The sequence below is a fragment of the Zootoca vivipara genome, chromosome 12 (genome assembly GCF_965207765.1).
Source record: "Zootoca vivipara chromosome 12, rZooViv2.hap1.1, whole genome shotgun sequence".
Lineage (NCBI taxonomy): Eukaryota > Metazoa > Chordata > Lepidosauria > Squamata > Lacertidae > Zootoca > Zootoca vivipara.
This window is the reverse complement of record NC_142595.1, coordinates 291,481-309,015: the sequence shown is the minus strand read 5'-3', so window position 1 is coordinate 309,015 and position 17,535 is coordinate 291,481. Positions and strand designations below refer to the sequence as shown.

The following is a 17,535-nucleotide window of genomic DNA, read 5'->3' as shown; positions in this document are numbered from 1 at the left end:
TTGTCATTGCTTTTCTCCCAAGAAGCAGGCGTCTTTTAATTTCGTGACTGCTGTCACCATCTGCAGTGATCAAGGAGCCCAAGAAAGTAAAATCTCTCACTGCCTCCATTTCTTCCCCTTCTATTTGCCAGGAGGTGATGGGACCAGTGGCCATGATCTTGGTTTTTTTGATGTTGAGCTTCAGACCATATTTTGCGCTCTCCTCTTTCACCCTCATTAAAAGGTTCTTTAATTCCTCCTCGCTTTCTGCCATCAAGGTTGTGTCATCTGCATATCTGAGGTTGTTGATATTTCTTCCAGCAATCTTAATTCCGGCTTGGGATTCATCTAGTCCAGCCTTTCGCATGATGAATTCTGCATATAAGTTAAATAAGCAGGGAGACAATATACAACCTTGTCGTACTCCTTTCCCAATTTTGAACCAATCAGTTGTTCCATATCCAGTTCTAACTGTAGCTTCTTGTCCCACATAGAGATTTCTCAGGAGACAGATGAGGTGATCAGGCACTCCCATTTCTTTAAGAACTTGCCATAGTTTGCTGTGGTCGACACAGTCAAAGGCTTTTGCATAGTCAATGAAGCAGAAGTAGACGTTTTTCTGGAACTCTCTAGCTTTCTCCATAATCCAGCGCATGTTTGCTATTTGGTCTCTGGTTCCTCTGCCCTTTCGAAATCCAGCTTGCACTTCTGGGAGTTCTCGGTCCACATACTGCCTAAGCCTGCCTTGTAGAATTTTAAGCATAACCTTGCTAGCGTGTGAAATGAGCGCAATTGTGCGGTAGTTGCAGCATTCTTTGGCACTGCCCTTCTTTGGAATTGGGATGTAGACTGATCTTCTCCAATCCTCTGGCCATTGCTGAGTTTTCCAAACTTGCTGGCATATTGGGTGTAGCACCTTAACAGCATCATCTTTTAAAATTTTAAACAGTTCAGCTGGAATATCATCACTTCCACTGGCCTTGTTATTAGCAATGCTTTCTAAGGCCCATTTGACTTCACTCTCCAAGATGTCTGGCTCAAGGTCAGCAACCACACTACCTGAGGTGTACGAGACCTCCATATCTTTCTGGTATAATTCCTCTGTGTATTCTTGCCACCTCTTCTTGATGTCTTCTGCTTCTGTTAGGTCCTTACCACTTTTGTCCTTGATTATGGTAATCTTTGTACGAAATGTTCCTTTCATATCTCCAATTTTCTTGAACAGATCTCTGGTTTTCCCCATTCTATTGTTTTCCTCTATTTCTTTGCATTGCTCATTTAAGAAGACCCTCTTGTCTCTCCTTGCTGTTTTTTGGAAATCTGCATTCAGTTTCCTGTATCTTTCCCTATCTCCCTTGCATTTTGCTTGCCTCCTCTCCTCCGCTATTTGTAAGGCCTCGTTGGACAGCCATTTTGCTTTCTTGCATTTCCTTTTCCTTGGGATGGTTTTCATTGCTGCCTCCTGTATAATGTTACGAGCCTCCATCCATAGTTCTTCAGGCACTCTGTCCACCAAATCTAAATCCTTAAACCTGTTCCTCACTTCCACTGTGTATTCATAAGGGATTTGATTCAGATTGTATCTTACTGGCCCAGTGGTTTTTCCTACTTTCTTCAGTTTAAGCTGGAATTTTGCTATAAGAAGCTGATGATCTGAGTTACAGTCAGCTCCAGGTCTTGTTTTTGCTGACTGTATGGAGCTTCTCCATCTTTGGCTGCAGAGAATATAATCAATCTGATTTCGATGCTGTCCATTTGGTGATATCCATGTGTAGAGTCGTCTCTTGTGTTGTTGGAATAGAGTGTTTGTGATGACCAGCTTGTTCTCTTGACAGAACTCTATTAGCCTTTGCCCTGCTTCATTTTGAACTCCAAGGCCAAACTTGCCAGTTGTTCCTTTTATCTCTTGATTCCCTACTTTAGCATTCCAGTCCCCTGTAATGAGAAGAACATCCTTCTTTGGTGTCATTTCTAGAAGGTGTTGTAGGTCTTCATAGAATTGGTCAATTTCACTTTCTTCAGCACCGGTAGTTGGTGCATAAACTTGGATTACTGTGATGTTAAAAGGTCTGCCTTGGATTCGTATCGAGATCATTCTGTCATTTTTGAGATTGCATCCCATTACAGCTTTTGCCAATCTTTTGTTGACTATGAGGGCCACTCCATTTCTGCTACAGGATTCTTGCCCACAGTAGTAGATATGATAGTCATCCGAACTGAATTCGCCCATTCCCTTCCATTTTAGTTCACTGATGCCCAGGATGTCGATATTTATTCTTGTCATCTCATTTTTGACCACATCCAGCTTACCTCCACTCATGGTTCTTACATTCCAGGTTCCTATGCAATATTTTTCTTTACAGCATCGGACTTTCCTTTCGCTTCCAGGCATATCCGCAACTGAGCGTCCTTTTGGCTTTGGCCCAGCCGCTTCATCAGCTCTGAATCTACTTGTACTTGTCCTCCGCTCTTCCTCAGTAGCATGTTGGACGCCTTCCGACCTGAGGGGCTCATCTTCCAGCGTCATAACTTTTATATGCCTGTTGTCTTTGTCCATGGAGTTTTCTTGGCAGGGATACTGGAGTGGCTTGCCAGTTCCTTCTCCAGGTGGATCACGTTTAGTCAAAACTCTCCACTATGACCTGTCCATCTTGGGTGGCCCTGCATGGCATAGCTCATAGCTTCTCTGAGTTATTCAAGCCCCTTCGCCACGACAAGGCATTGATCCATGAAGGGGGGTAAGATTGGTAGTTGCAGGCAAAGGGTCCTTCAGGAAAATTTATTGAGCATTGCTTATCTTAATCTTAATATGTGAGGAATGCAGCTTGGAAATGACTAGCTTAACCCATCCACATTTAAAGACATTCAACAGAAAAATAAAAATAAAAGCAATGTAAAGGATCATGAAGTATAATCTTTGCACCACAGGAGAATGACCACAACTCAGTGGTAAAGCATCTAGAAGACTGGGAGAGAAACCTGTCTCAAAATCCCGGCAAGATAATCATACTACTACTACTACTACTACTAATTACATGTACCCCGCCCATCTGGCTGAGTCTCCCCAGCCACTCTGTTCCCTTGCTCCGTGTAGACCAGGGGTCGGCAAACTATGGCCCAGGGTGCAGCCATGGACAAAAAGGCCGGCGGGCAGGTGGCGGGTCTGGGCCGCACCATGGGCATCATGACGGGCACATTGTGGGGCTTCAGACAGAGCCTGGCATGCCTGCTGGCCCCGGCTTGGTGCTGCTGCTGGTGGCACGCTCGGTGGCCACGCTGGAGCAGCTGGAGGGCGAGCTGTGCACTGCCTGCCCAGCGCTCCACGTGCACAGCCTGCCCGCTGACCTGGCCTCAGATGACAGGCCACAGCATGTGGTGCATGCCACCTGGGAGCTCCGCAGGGATGGGCCGATGGAGCAGCTGCTGCTTGTCAACAACGCCAGTGAGCGGGCACCGCCGAGATGCGTTCCTGAGCACTTGCAAAGTGCGTTCCTCCTCCAGGTCCAGAGGCAGCTGCGGGACTGGCTTGCAGGGTATTTATATTTTTCAAAATGTAGTCCGGACCCCCAAAAGGTCTGAGGGACAGTGGACCGGCCCCCTGCTGAAAAAGTTTGCTGACCCTTGGATTAGTCTGACATGCCCTATTTTTCAGAAACCCATGCTGACTTTTAGTGATCACAGCGTTTCTTTCTAGGTGCTCACAGACCGTTTGCTTAATGATCTGCTCTAGAATCTTTACTGGTATTGATGTCAGGCTGCCTGGGGGTAATTGGGTCCTCCCTTTCCCCCTTTTTGAAAATAGGGACAACATTTGCCCTCCTCCAGTCTGCTGGAACTTCGCCTGTTCTCCAGGAATTTTCAAAGATTATTGCCAGTGGTTCTGAAATCACCTCTGCCAGTTCTTTTAATACTCTTGGATGTAGTTCATCTGGCCCTGGAGACTTGAATACATCTAAACTAGCCAAGTATTCTTGTACTACCTCCTTACTTATTCTGGGCTGTGTTTCCCCTGCTGAATCATCTGCTCCATATTCTTCAGGTTGGGCGTTGTTTTCTTTTTTTGAGAAGACTGAGGCAAAGAAGGCATTGAGGAGTTTTCTGCCCTTTCTCTGTCCCCTGTTTGCATTTCACCATCTTCACCTCTAAGTGACCCCACTGTTTCATTGTTCTTCCTTTTGCTATGGACACACCCATAAAAGCCCTTTTTGTTGCTTTTAAGCTCTCTAGCAAGCCCGAGTTCATTCTGTGCTTTAGCCTTTCTGAATTTGTCTCAACACGTGCTGGCTATTTGTTTGAATTCCTCTCTGGTGATTTCCCCCTTTTTCCATTTTTTGTACATATCCCTTTTAAATCTTAACTCAGTTAAAAGTTCTTTAGATAGCCACCCTGGCTTCTTTAGGCACCTTCCATTTTTCCGTCTCATTGGTATTGCCTGAAGTTGTGGTTTTTAATATCTCCCTTTTAACAAACTCCCAACCATCATGAACTCCCTTCCCTTTTAGTATTTCTGTCCATGGGATCTCACCCAGCATTTCCCTAAGTTTTCTGAAGTCGGCTTTCTTAAAGTCTAGAGTTTGAGTCTTAGTATGCTTGGTTGCTCCTTTCCACTGTATAAGAAACTCCACTTCTACCTTGCTAACCAGGTCATCACTATTGGTTAGGATCAGATTTAAAATGGCTGATCCTCTTGTTGCTTCTCCCACTTTCTGGACAATGAAGTTGTCTGCAAGGCCAGTGAGGAATCTGTTTGACCTTATGCTCTTGGCTGAGTTTGACATCCAACAAATATCAGGATAGTTGAAATCCCCCATTACTACTATCTAACTTCCTTTTGAATGCTTGGTCATCTGTGTCCTCAGTTTGGCTTGGGGATCTATAGTAAACTCCCACAATGAGATCACTGGTTTTTTTCTCTCCCTTAATTTTGACCCAGATACTCTCAATTTGGCTTTGAAGTTTTAAATCCTGGATCTCTTCACAGGTATACACATCCCTGACGTATAACGCTACTCCTCCTCCTTTCCTGTTTGGTCTATTTCTCTGAAATAGATTGTATCCTTCTATTACTACATTCCAATCATGAGACTCGTCCCACCAGGTTTCAGTGATGCCTATTATGTCGTATTTAGTTTGCTGTACCAAGAGCTCAAGTTCATCTTGTTTATTTCCCAGGCTATGTGCATTAGTACCGTATACAGACATTGAAGACCATTGATCATTCCCCCATGTCTCTTATTTAAGGATTTTTTTCCTCCCACCACGAAGTCTGCGTGCTGTTTGCTCCATTTGGTCCTTGACATTTGGATGATCATCTTCAGCACTTGGTAGACTCCTACCTTCAGGACCACTGTCTCCCTCCCCCACATAAGTCAGTTTAAAGCCCTCCTGATGAGGTTTTTAAGTTTCATGGCAAAAACATTCCTCCCAACCCTTGTGAGGTGCAGCCCATCCCTTGCCAGAAGTCCATCTTCAAGAAACTGCAGACCGTGATCTAAGAATCCAAACCGTTCCTTCTTGCACCATTTGCGAAGCCAGTTGTTCACTCCCCCTATTTTTCCCTCTCTCCCTGTGCCACGTCGTTCAACTGGGAGGACAGATGAGATGACAATTTGTGCATTTAATTAATAATCCATAATATGGTATTAAGGGAGCAAGGTGCTTCCTGGGAGTTCAGTGCACATTCACAGGGAATCAGGGATAAATTCTCTGATGGCCAAAGTGCAGTGCAAGACCATAGCATGCAAGAAGGAAAAGGCCTGTAGGCACTGGGATGATCTGGCAAAGGAGTGCTTTCCTTTGTCAAGTTGATCTGTGATTTGGATTGTCCAAAACATCATTCAAAGCGAAATACAGATTTTGAGTTTTTAGTTTTTCGTTTATCTCTGGCCCTTTTTAAACATCTCCCTTTTCATAGGCAAAGCAGGAGTTTTGCTTCTGTAGTAGCTTTTCCTGTAAGTGTTCCCTAGCAGGATGTATTTCCTCTTGCATAAACAGGTTGAACTCCTCCAAGCTTCAGAAGTACATCTGCTTTCCTCTTTAGACAGTTCTTAAAAACAGGAAAATGTGCCAGCTTTCAATCCTTTTTTGTGACAAATGAGAACAACACTACAACCTATATGTTCAGATTAGACAGTCCTCCAAGCCATAATTTGGAGGACCAAGAGAATGCTGCAGGCCTGCATGCACTACCCTCCGCTCTCATGCATGGCTGCCCTCCTCCATTTCCAGGTTGCCGCGATGTCTGAATTGGGCAAACTGTGATTAGCTTTAATCTCCAAATCATGGTTTTCAAACCCACTTTAAAGAATGCTATGGAGGCAATTTGAAAGAAGAGTTTGGTTAGTACAATCCAAAAGGAGTGGTTTCCATGGCACATTCCTGATCCTTCAAACCATGGTGGAATACCTGAACTCTCTGCCTCCTGCCTGCAAAAGATAAAAGAGAATTAAAGTGAGTGTCATGTGAATGTAAAACCTGCATTGGTTGGAAAGCTGATTGTCAAGCTAGGAATGGTTAGGAATGATGGGAGTTGTAGGGGAACAGAATTTTATGAAGAATTTTAAAAGGTAAGAGGCAGAACGTTGCTTCAGGAAAACAACAACAAAAAAACTTTTACCGGTAGTTCAAGTCTAGCTATTCTAATAGTTCTACTTACAAAGAGTCTTCTGATCTCCTTATGTTTAAAGCAGTGTAGATGGTCAGTTGAGGTTTGAGGCCCAGAGTGTATGGGCCACAATATACTTTTAAGTGTTTTGGAGACTCAGTTTGGACTTGATTGACAGTTGACCAGTTAACTGTTTCCTGACAATCACAAGCTGGGTCAGTTCATCAAATCAAAGTTTGACATCCTTTGGAAGTTGAGCAGATGTCTGTTGTTGTTTAGTCGTGTCCGACTCTTCATGACCCCATGGACCAGAGCACGCCAGGCACTCCTGTCTTCCGAGCAGATGTCTATCACAGTGTTAACTAGCTACCAGATGTGGATTCAGGGAGAGAATTGATTCCTCAGCTAAGGCAGAATGGAGAACAAGGATTGCCTCCTGTTGTGAAAGGGGATCACAATTTGTGTGGATGCATTTGACACTGTTCTTTATGCTCCTTGATAAAGAATTTTGTGTCTTATTGCCCCAGCAAATGGTGCAATGAAAAGTATCTTTGTATCTCCTTTTAGTTTATGCTATATAAAATGCAGTACTGTACTTATGAACAAAAGTACTTGGAATTCCTTTCATCTTCTTACTGAATATAGTTAAGGAAACATTAGCAAGCTTGTGGACTAGTGGTGTTATTTTCCAGGGACCAAACTCCTTGTTCCAAATAGCCTTTACAATTTCTCCCATCTACTTCCTCCTCTCCCTTTTCTCTCAGATACCCCACCCTCTGTATAGCACATGGAACCATTTCAGATTCCTTCTGTTCCTCCAGCTCATCTTGATAACTGTGAACAAACTTTGGTGCCAGTGGCACTTAGGAAGTCAGCTGGCTCTTCACACACCCCACCCTTTATCATAATGGGGGAGGGCATATGTTTTGTAACATGAAAAACCTAATTAGGTTAGAAAAATTGTCTTCAGGGCTTAAAATGGAGGCAGCAAAATCCCTCTTGCTTTCAGACACTAGGTAACCTTTGTTTAATTTTTCATCTGAACTTTAATGGATGCATTTCACAGGATCCATCATTCCTTCTTTTCATAACTGGAATCTGCATGTTTCTTCTGTCTGCTCTGTACTTCTCATACACCTCTTTTGTTTTGAAAGGGAGCCAAATCAACATGATTGTGATTCAAAGCCAAGAATCACTCCCTTGGCTATGGAAATGAAGGCTTGGAGAGGCTGTTGAGCATGTGCGTGTTCATCTTGCACAGTTTCTGTTGAGAGTACTGTGGCTTCATAACAGGAAAACCAAGGAAGAAAGGAGGGTGTGTGTGTGTGTGTGTGTGTGTGTGTGTGTGTGTGTGTGTGTAACAAAATAGTCATTTTGTAAATTTTCTCCCCATTATTAGAAATGACACTTCCTCAGCCCTTTTAAGATTATTAGGGTTTTGGTGGGGGTGGAAACATGGACAGGTGGCATTTAATCAATTGAAAAATTGTATTCTTGCATATTCACATATAAGAAGTTTGTACTTACAACTAAAAAGGTCATGTATGAATGTGTGATTTTTGAAAGGTCCTTTTTTGGTAAGATGATGTGGCCTCTTACAGAGGGCACACCTTGGTTTTCCTATTTGCTGAGGTATTACAGATTCTGGTCAACTTTCGCTCACTTCCTCTTTGTGCAGTGACTGTAAATAGAGCTTTGGTGTTTAGGTTTAGTGCTGCTTGCGTGGGACAGCTTCATTTCTGACTTGTTGTAAAACATCAGATTTATATAGCTTTTGGCAAGCCTTGTGGGAGGAAATCTAACCAGTGGATGTTCTTGCAAAGCTGTTATGAAAATGTACTGGCCCAAGTACAGGTCTTGCCTTGCCTATCTTATCACGATGACAAAATGCATACATAAATGAGTCACCACAAACCAGGCAGCCAGAGCAAGAAGGGTGTTGCTGCAAGGGCGCAGTATCTGCCAAGTGAGTGTGTAGCTGAGTGGGAAGTAGGAGAGCCATTCTGCCTTGCCATTGCAACACCACAGGGCTGGATAGTGCTGTTTCCATTTCCCATCCTTTATTCCACTGGTTGAGTAGCTTGGAGAGCATAGACTGGGATTCTTCCTAGATTTTAATTCAATTTTGGCTGAAAAGTGAACAGTTTTAGAAACTCATATATATATAAGCTAGGCACCAAATGGCTCCTTAAAACAGGGTTGCAATTGCCAAAACGGAATGCCTCGTTGCCATTTTTGGGACAGATGGCTCAAAAGTCTTATTTTTCAATATGACTTTTTGGTTCCTGAAATACATTCAGATTGTGCAGATAAAATATAATGAATAGAGTTCTACAGGATGTGTTGCTAGTCTGTTAAAACAGTCTAGATCCAAAGATCTCCAGGCATGCACCTCCAGATGGTAGAGGTGTCAGACGCTATCCCCTTGCCCTGGCATCTTCACTAGGTAGCAAGTGGCCAATATCCAGGTGCAAAATGCGCCTGGCAAATTTCAAGCACTGGAGGCAAGTTGTGTCCCAAAATGAATTCTTCAACATTGAGCCATAGGAGAAATGAACTAAAGACTTGTCTAGTAGTCAGCAGCAAATCTGATTGTTTTCAGCAATGTCTATGCTTCTGACTACTAGACATGTGTAGGATTCTACTATTAGCCTCCCACATACTTTTAAATGAGAGTTGTTTAGTTGTTTAGTCGTGTCCAACTCTTCGTGTCCAACTCTTCCCCTTCTATTTGCCAGGAGATGATGGGACCAGTGGCCATGATCTTGGTTTTTTTGATGTTGGGCTTCAGACCATGTTTTGTGCTCTCCTCTTTCACCCTCATTAAAAGGTTCTTTAATTCCTCCTCACTTTCTGCCATCAAGGTTGTGTCATCAGCATATCTGAGGTTGTTGATATTTCTTCCGGCAATCTTAATTCCGGTTTGGGATTCATCTAGTCCAGCCTTTTGCATGATGAATTCTGCATATAAGTTAAATAAGGAGGGAGACAATATACAACCTTGTCGTACTCCTTTCCCAATTTTGAACCAACCAGTTGTTCCATATACAGTTCTAACGGTAGCTTCTTGTCCCACATAGAGTTTTCTCAGGAGACAGATGAGGTGATCAGACACTCCTATTTCTTTAAGAACTTGCCATAGTTTGCTGTGGTTGACACAGTCAAAGGCTTTTGCATAGTCAATGAAGCAGAAGTAGATGTTTTTTCTGGAACTCTCTAGCTTTCTCCATAATCCAGCGCATGTTCGCTATTTGGTCTCTGGTTCCTCTGCCCCTTCGAAATCCAGCTTGCACTTCTGGGAGTTCTCGGTCCACATACTGCCTAAGCCTGCCTTGTAGAATTTAAAGCATAACCTTGCTAGCGTGTGAAATGAGCGCAATTGTGCGTTAGTTGGAGCATTCTTTAGCACTGCCCTTCTTTGGGATTGGGATGTAGACTGATCTTCTCCAATCCTCTGGCCATTGCTGAGTTTTCCAAACTTGCTGGCATATTGAGTGTAGCACCTTAACAGCATCATCTTTTAAAATTTTAAAAGATGGAATATCATCATTAAATGAGAGAGTCCCAAGTATAGGATTCTGAGTGAATTATAGATGTTAGTAATCATCAGCCCAAGACCATGGAAAGGATCTAATCTGAGCATATATCTACAGTGCAAAGTTCTATTGGTTTTAAACTGGTTTAACTACCATGGCTCCCTTTGTTCCTTCCCCAGAGAGTTGTGGGAATTGTGAGTGTTGAGTCACCGTGCTGAGAATTCTGCATTCTGCTTGTGATGTCTGGCCCCCTCCCACAGAACATACTAACATTCAATTCGTAGTGGGAATAACTGTTACCATATTCCTCTAAATTCCTCTTCAAAACCCACCTTTTCCAAAGAGACTTCGACACAACCCCTTCTTTTGTTGGCTTACTAATCAAATTTATATCTCACCCTCCCAAAGGCACCTAGTGTGATAAAACATATATATATATATATATATATATATATATATATATATATATATACCAATTCCAGTGTAGATACAGACTGAGAAAGATTTCAGTCTAAAGGTTTGTTGAAAGAGGAAGGTCTTTCATAGGTGCTGGGAAGGCAGCAGAGATGACGCTTAGCTATTCCAAAGGGCATTGTGTGGAACCTCCTGCTAAGGTGGTGCCTGCAAGGAGGCCCTCACCTGCAGAGTGCAGTGACACCTCATATCCCACAGCAACCGAGCATAAGTAGGTGCAACTGAAATAAATGCCTGTTCTTCCCCAGTTTGTCCCTGCCTCCCTCTCTTCACTTTCTTGCCTCCTTTACAGTATTGATTGCTTAAAGCAGGGACTTCTACTCTTCACACTTTGCAAAGCTCCATGCATGAAGAGGAGAGGTCCCTAGTTAATCTGTGTTGTTAATGTGCCCATTGATTGCGAGTAAATAAGACACAAGGACACGTGATTTTAGGTTAATGGGTAAATAAAGGCTACAACTTTATTGGTTATAGCATGTGAGTGGTATTGGCTTAGGCATTGGACAGAAATGCAACAGTGACTCCACCCTACCAGTGTGGAGACACTTAAAGGTTAACAAACAGTGGGGGGAGCTTGTTGATGCAAATACAACTGGAAGCTTCTGCTGACGTCACCGGGGGTCGTGCCATGGCCCTAACCCTAGTAGGCCATCGGACGGGATCCACAACCGTCGGATCCCTGTAATGGGATACTCCTAGGATGTAGGTGATGGCCTTAACCTGACCTTCGACACACAACACAGATACATCACATATTGAATAATCCAATGCCTAATCGCCAATACCAAAAGTTGTGACGAATTGCTATGAGGTAGGCGAAAAAACCAAGAGGCCGGTGCCAATTTGCCAAATGGATAAAAAAACTCCTACCAGGCCCCTTGGGCAACCAAGACGACCAACCGAAGTCCACAGCAAGGTCAAAGAAAAGCCAGGCCTAAAGGGAGGGAGGATGGGTGATCCGATGAGGGCAGGAATGCAAAGAGAAAAATCTCCCGCCGCCGTGGCCATTTAAATGGAGCTGGACTCTGCCCCCCCGGGAGCCCTATTGGCTGGCAGAGGGGTATGATGCTGCGGTGGGGAGGGGCTGCTGCAGGGGGCCGACCATGCCCCCCTGCAGACGCAGGAGGTGCGCCCCGCATGCAATCCCTCCCCTCTGGAAGGGAGGAGAGTCCTTCTTTGCCTTAGGACAGGATGGCCTGAACTTCAGACATGCATCCCTAAGCAGTGTTTGAAATTCGCCAGGCGTGTTTTACAACTGGTGCAGGCCCAATTGTGACCACATGGAGATCTCTGTATGCCAGGTTAGCAACTGACATCTCTATCTGGCTGACTCCTCCAGCCTTCCTAAGCAGGTGAGCAGAAGTGTTTATTTATTGCATTTATGTCCCACTTTTTGGTCCATGGTTCACTCCCCTTCTCAATTAATCCCTACAACAACCCATTGAGGTAGGTTTAGAGGCTGTGGCTGGCCCATGATCACCCCGTGAGCTTTATGACTTGAGTGGGGATTTGAACCCTCATCTTCCATGTCATAGTCTGACACACTAACCACTACACCCCATTGGCTTCCTAGAGTATTTCTGCTATACTATGAGCTAAATTAAGTAGGTAAATAAATATGGGGAAAGCAAAATATTTCTTGGAGAAGGATCTGAAATATTTTCCTTGAAGATTGAATTTGTTTTATTCTGAATTGTTTTATTTGATAAAGTGATAAAGTGTGTTGTAAACCACTTTAAGATTTTTTTCTTTAAGATATAAAGTGGTATAGAAATGAAATTAATAACAAAAATAACACATTTCAGGGGGGGGCGAGAAGGGCACCTAGACATTCCATTGTGGCTACTTAACCTAGGTTTCAGGTGCCTTTTGGGATTAGGTTATGTATCTGAGTTTGTAACACCATTAAAAAATACATGACAGTGACTGAATTTACATATTTACCTAGATGATTGTATGCTGTGAACATGCAGATGGTTCCCACTTTGCTGCTCCTTTCATAGGAACAACAAGCCAGGGTCCCTGGCCTAGTGTTACATTCAAACCAAGAAGAGGGGTTTCTTTTGCTCCAGACAAGCCCAGATAGCAACCCAAAGTTTGCTTTTGGCTTTTCAGTCATGGTTTGTGATTTGTTGCTCCCATTAGCGGAGGAGCGAGGGAGGAGCGCACTGAAGGAGCACACTGAAGGCAGACTATTCACCCTGGTTTATTGTGATGGCCAATCTGTCTTTCTGAAAACCTCCAAGGAAAGCAATTCCAAAGATTTGGTGTTTCATTACTCTTATTTAAACCATAATAAGGTGATGTCTGAGGAAGAAAATGTCAGGCACACATACACAGATATTGAATGCAGTAGCCCGTTCCTGGTTTGCCATCTTTTCCCCCCTCAAGTAGTTTTGCTGTGGATAAAAGGTTTTTTTGTGTGTGTGCCAATGAGCCATCTGCTCTGCTGTTTGTAAAAGTATAAAGTTCCCACTAATGTAATTTTTTTAAAAAAAACAACATGTCACCACGGAGTTGCCTAAGACTCTTGGATTAAGATAGATGGAATCTTTCACCTTTGGGTCACTGTCGAACTCCATTCAGGTCACTACTGTTTGTCCTTACAATTTGGCAGTTGTTTGGTCTGTGTGGAACCAGCTGGTAGGTAGCCTATTCCCAGGTGGACCAACTGTACTTGAGACACTCTCCATGATTGGCTCCTTGTTATCAGTCTCTGCAGAAAGAGTTGGGCAGTCCTAGCCATAGGACAGGGCTTTAGTAAGTTTCAGGTGCTTTGGAGAATTGACTTCATTATAGTCAGCCTAACAGGTTTAACAGGTAGCTTTAACAGGTTTTATTGTTTCAGGGTTAATGTTACAATCTCTGTGTGTAGTATCAACACACTGCATATAAAGATGTCTGACTTGGATCAAAGCTACTGGTAGCTATGAGGCAGAGCACCTCTCAGAAACCTGGGTGCTTCAGAAATTGTGGCTGCATTTTTAGAACGCTACCAAAAATGTTGAGATTTTGCTGGAAGCTGATAGAACTCTAAAGCATTTTCTCTTGTTTATAATGCAGCGTGCACTGCACATGAGCTTCTGCAATTTAGTATTTCTATGTTTTGCTTAGTTGATTCACATTCTTAACTGTAGATCTACAGGCCATTAACTTCTCCGCTCACAAACATAACAAAAACAGGTTATCCTGTATCAGCAAGTATGATACTTATGCTAAATACAATTATATATCAGCAAGTGTGATACTTATGCTAAATACAATTATAAATTAGCTAACTTATTGTGATGCAATAGAAGCAAACATTTAACTAAATTATTTTAACTCAATGTTAAGTAAGGTTCTCTGATTATCCATGGCATTATGGCTGCATGGAATATCTGACCACCATCAAATGACCGGTCATACTATTTCACATGTCAAATGACCTCAACACCAGCCCAGCTGAGAATTACTGGGAACATCTTTCCCCTGATTAGGATTTTACAAAATTCCAAGTAAGTAAGAACTAAAAAAGTGCTTAAGCACAACGTCCTTGACAGAAACCGCTGGTTACAAAACCATCAAATCAAATGCTGCATCCTCCCACCCCACTTAAGGTGTGGGCCATTATACACAAATCTGCCTGCAAATAAGAATTAGGGAAGTGTGCTTGACACACACTGATCCCTTTAAAAACAACAACAAGAACAACCCTTAACTGCTTGTGTGATGGTGGTCAGATATTCCATGCAGCCATAATGCCATGGATAATCAGAGAACCTTACTTAACATTGAGTTAAAATAATTCAGTTAAATGTTTTGCTTCAATTGCATCACAATAAGTTAGCTAATTTATAATTGTATTTAGCATAAGTATCTTGCTTATAGTTCTATTTTTATTGTTCTGATAAAGATAAAGCTTTTTATGTACTCAACCAACACTGGACAATATTAGAGCAGACAATTGATCATGGTTTGTTTTGCATGGAGTTTGTTTGTTTGTTGGACTGGTCAAATATCCAAACGTAGACTTAGGTGGTGATTTAGGAGAGTATCGTTTTTGGCAGCATTCCTGATTCTCATGAGATTGTTGCCAGTCATGTTGACTAAATTGGACGTCCTCCTCCACATGCAATCATGGATACTTGTTCTTTCCTTCTTCTGAGTTTTGGCATATTTCTAGTGTTACTGCAATGTTTTTGGGAAAGGTTCCTATTCTGAAACATAATGAAGACAAATGAAGGGTGCAAGCATCGATGTGCTTACTTCACAGTAGCCCTGTTAAGCTTGGGTGTGTACTCAATAAATTTATATTCTGCTTGAATAGCTGAATAATGGGCTCCCAATTACAACAAACCATTCAATAAACTACAGTGAACTCAGATAACCAAACAACAATATTTAAACAAAATAGTTGATCTGGATTGTGGGTTATCTGGCACTGTTCCAGAGCTCAAAATTAGGTACTTGGAAGCACACTGATGTAAAAATAGACTATATCCTAGAACCACAGAATTGTGGAGTTGGAAGGGATCCCAAGGGCCATCAGTCCAACCCCCTGTGATGCAGGAATCTCAACACACGGTCCTCCATCCAATTTGAAACCATACCAAACCCTGCTTATTTTTGCAAATTATCTTGTCAGTGGAGCAAAGGACTTACCAAGGCTGTTCCGGGGTCCTTCCAAATGGGTGTTTATTGGTGCTTCTCATGTGTGCAAGGCGTGTTTTTTTCTGTCCACACAATGTCAAAATTCTAGTCTGTATATTTTCCCTACTTAATCCAGAAAGGGATAATCTGATTTTTATTTTTTAAAAACATTGCCAACAACCCATTTGCGATATTAAACCTCCATCTGGACGCACCCTGACTGGAGGAATCCGAGAAACAGTAACCCATGCTGAATTTTCTTCTTCTGCAGAAACAATGAGACGAGTGGTACGACAGAGCAAGTTTCGGCACGTGTTTGGCCAAGCAGTGAAAAACGACCAGTGTTACGATGACATTAGAGTTTCTCGGGTGACGTGGGACAGTTCTTTTTGTGCAGTAAATCCCAACTTCGTTGCAATAATAATAGAGGCTAGTGGTGGTGGTGCATTCCTGGTTCTGCCTCTACACAAGGTAAGTGGTATTTTAAACAATAGTTTAAACATGGTCCTGTAGCTTACTCTGCCCAATTATTACAATATTTTATTTTTCTTTCAGAATACAAAAAGTACTGTAGATAGAAACATAGGTCACTTGACTGCTAGAATTTGGTGTTGTTGGCAACACATTCATTATAGTCATTTTGTATCTTAACAAGCACCAGTCTAATTCAGGAAAAGAATAAGTAACAGTGGTGCCTCGCTAGACGAATTTAATTCGTCCTGCGAGTCGCTTCGTATAGCGAAAAATTCGTTTTGCGAAGCGGCTCCCATCGGAACGCATTGAAGTGCGGTTTCCCATGGGGTGCCTTGCGAGGCAGCCTATGGGACGAAAAAATTCGTCTTGCAAAGCGTGCCATAGGAAACTTCGTCTTGCGAGTCTCCATTGAAATCGCAAAACGCTTTCGTTGTGCGAGTTTTTCGTCTTGTGAGGCATTCGTCTAGCGAGGTACCACTGTACCTTGCTAGCTTAGAGGCCTCTCTCCAAACTAACGGCTCCCATCCTTGGCATGTTGTATTTGAAATCGCTTTAATTCTTTTTTTAAAATAGAAATGTGAAGAAATACAAAATGGAAGAACAGCCCTATTCATGCTGCCACAATTATGAAGTGAACATGTGTGTAGGAGTTGGACCCTGCTGGCAGGCTCCACCTACTGACTTACTGCAAGTTCAGATGGTTGTGTGAACATAATAGAAACATCAGGAGCTTCCTTATACTGAGTTGGACCATTGGTTTATCTAAGTTTCTTTTGTTTACATTGACAGTGTGTTGTCCAGGGTTTCAGGCAGGGTTTCAGGCAGGGTGTTCAATACCCAGTGGAGATGCTGGGTATTGAACACATCATCTACCACTGAGCTGTGGTCATTTGGAATGTCCATACATAGCCTTAACTTTGCAGTATTGGAATGTCCATACATAGCCTTAACTTTGTAGACTCAGAATTCAGAACCTGAGCTAAAATGAATTAGTATTTTTGTAGGGGACTAGGAAGCAAAAGGCCCTGACGGTTTATTTTGAATATTTGTATTCTGCCTTCTGGTTGACTTATTTTCTACCTAATGTTTAGGTGGAATCTTCTTTCTTGTAGTTTGAATCCATTGCTCCATGTCCGCTTCTCTGGAGCAGCAGAAAAGAACCTTTCTCCCTCCTCTATATGACATCCTTTTATATATTTGAACATGGCTATCATATCACTCCTTAACCTACATACCCAGCTCCCTAAGCCGTTCCTCATAAGGCATCGTTTCCAGGCCTTTGACCATTTTGGTTGCCCTCTTCTGGACACGTTCCAGCTTGTCAGTATCCTTCTTGAACTGTGGTGCCCAGAACTGGACACAGTACTCCAGGTGAGGTCTGACCAGAGCAGAATACAGTGGTACTATTACTTACCTAGATCTAGATACAGGTAGGTAGCCGTGTTGGTCTGAGTCGAAGCAAAATAAAAAAATTCCTTCAGTAGCACCTTAAAGACCAACTAAGTTTATATTTTGGTATGAGCTTTCGTGTGCATGCACACTTCTTCAGATACGTTCTGAAGAAGTGTGCATGCCCACGAAAGCTCATACCAAAATATAAACTTAGTTGGTCTTTAAGGTGCTACTGAAGGAATTTTTTTATTTTGCTAGATCTAGATGCTATACTCCTATTGATGCAGCCCAGAATTGCATTGGCTTTTTTAGCTGCTGCATCACACTGCTGACTCATGTCAAGTTTGTGGTCTACCAAGACTCCTAGATCCTTTTCACATGTACTGCTCTCAAGCCAGGTGTCACCCATCCTGTATTTGTGCCTTTCATTTTTTTTGCCCAAGT

The 17,535-nt window shown here is 42.7% G+C and overlaps 1 protein-coding gene across 4 annotated transcripts in view; it reads left to right on the top strand.

Annotated features, from left to right (window-relative positions):
- CORO1C (coronin 1C) overlaps positions 1-17,535 on the top strand; it is an 81,313-nt gene that overhangs the window by 23,517 nt on the left and 40,261 nt on the right. For all 4 annotated transcript variants that reach the window (XM_035134427.3, XM_060282033.2, XM_060282034.2 and 1 more), the window contains exon 2: positions 15,497-15,696. In XM_035134427.3, the coding sequence (XP_034990318.1) occupies positions 15,502-15,696 (195 nt within the window). In that variant the 5' untranslated portion in view covers positions 15,497-15,501. The remainder of the gene's footprint in view (positions 1-15,496; positions 15,697-17,535) is intronic.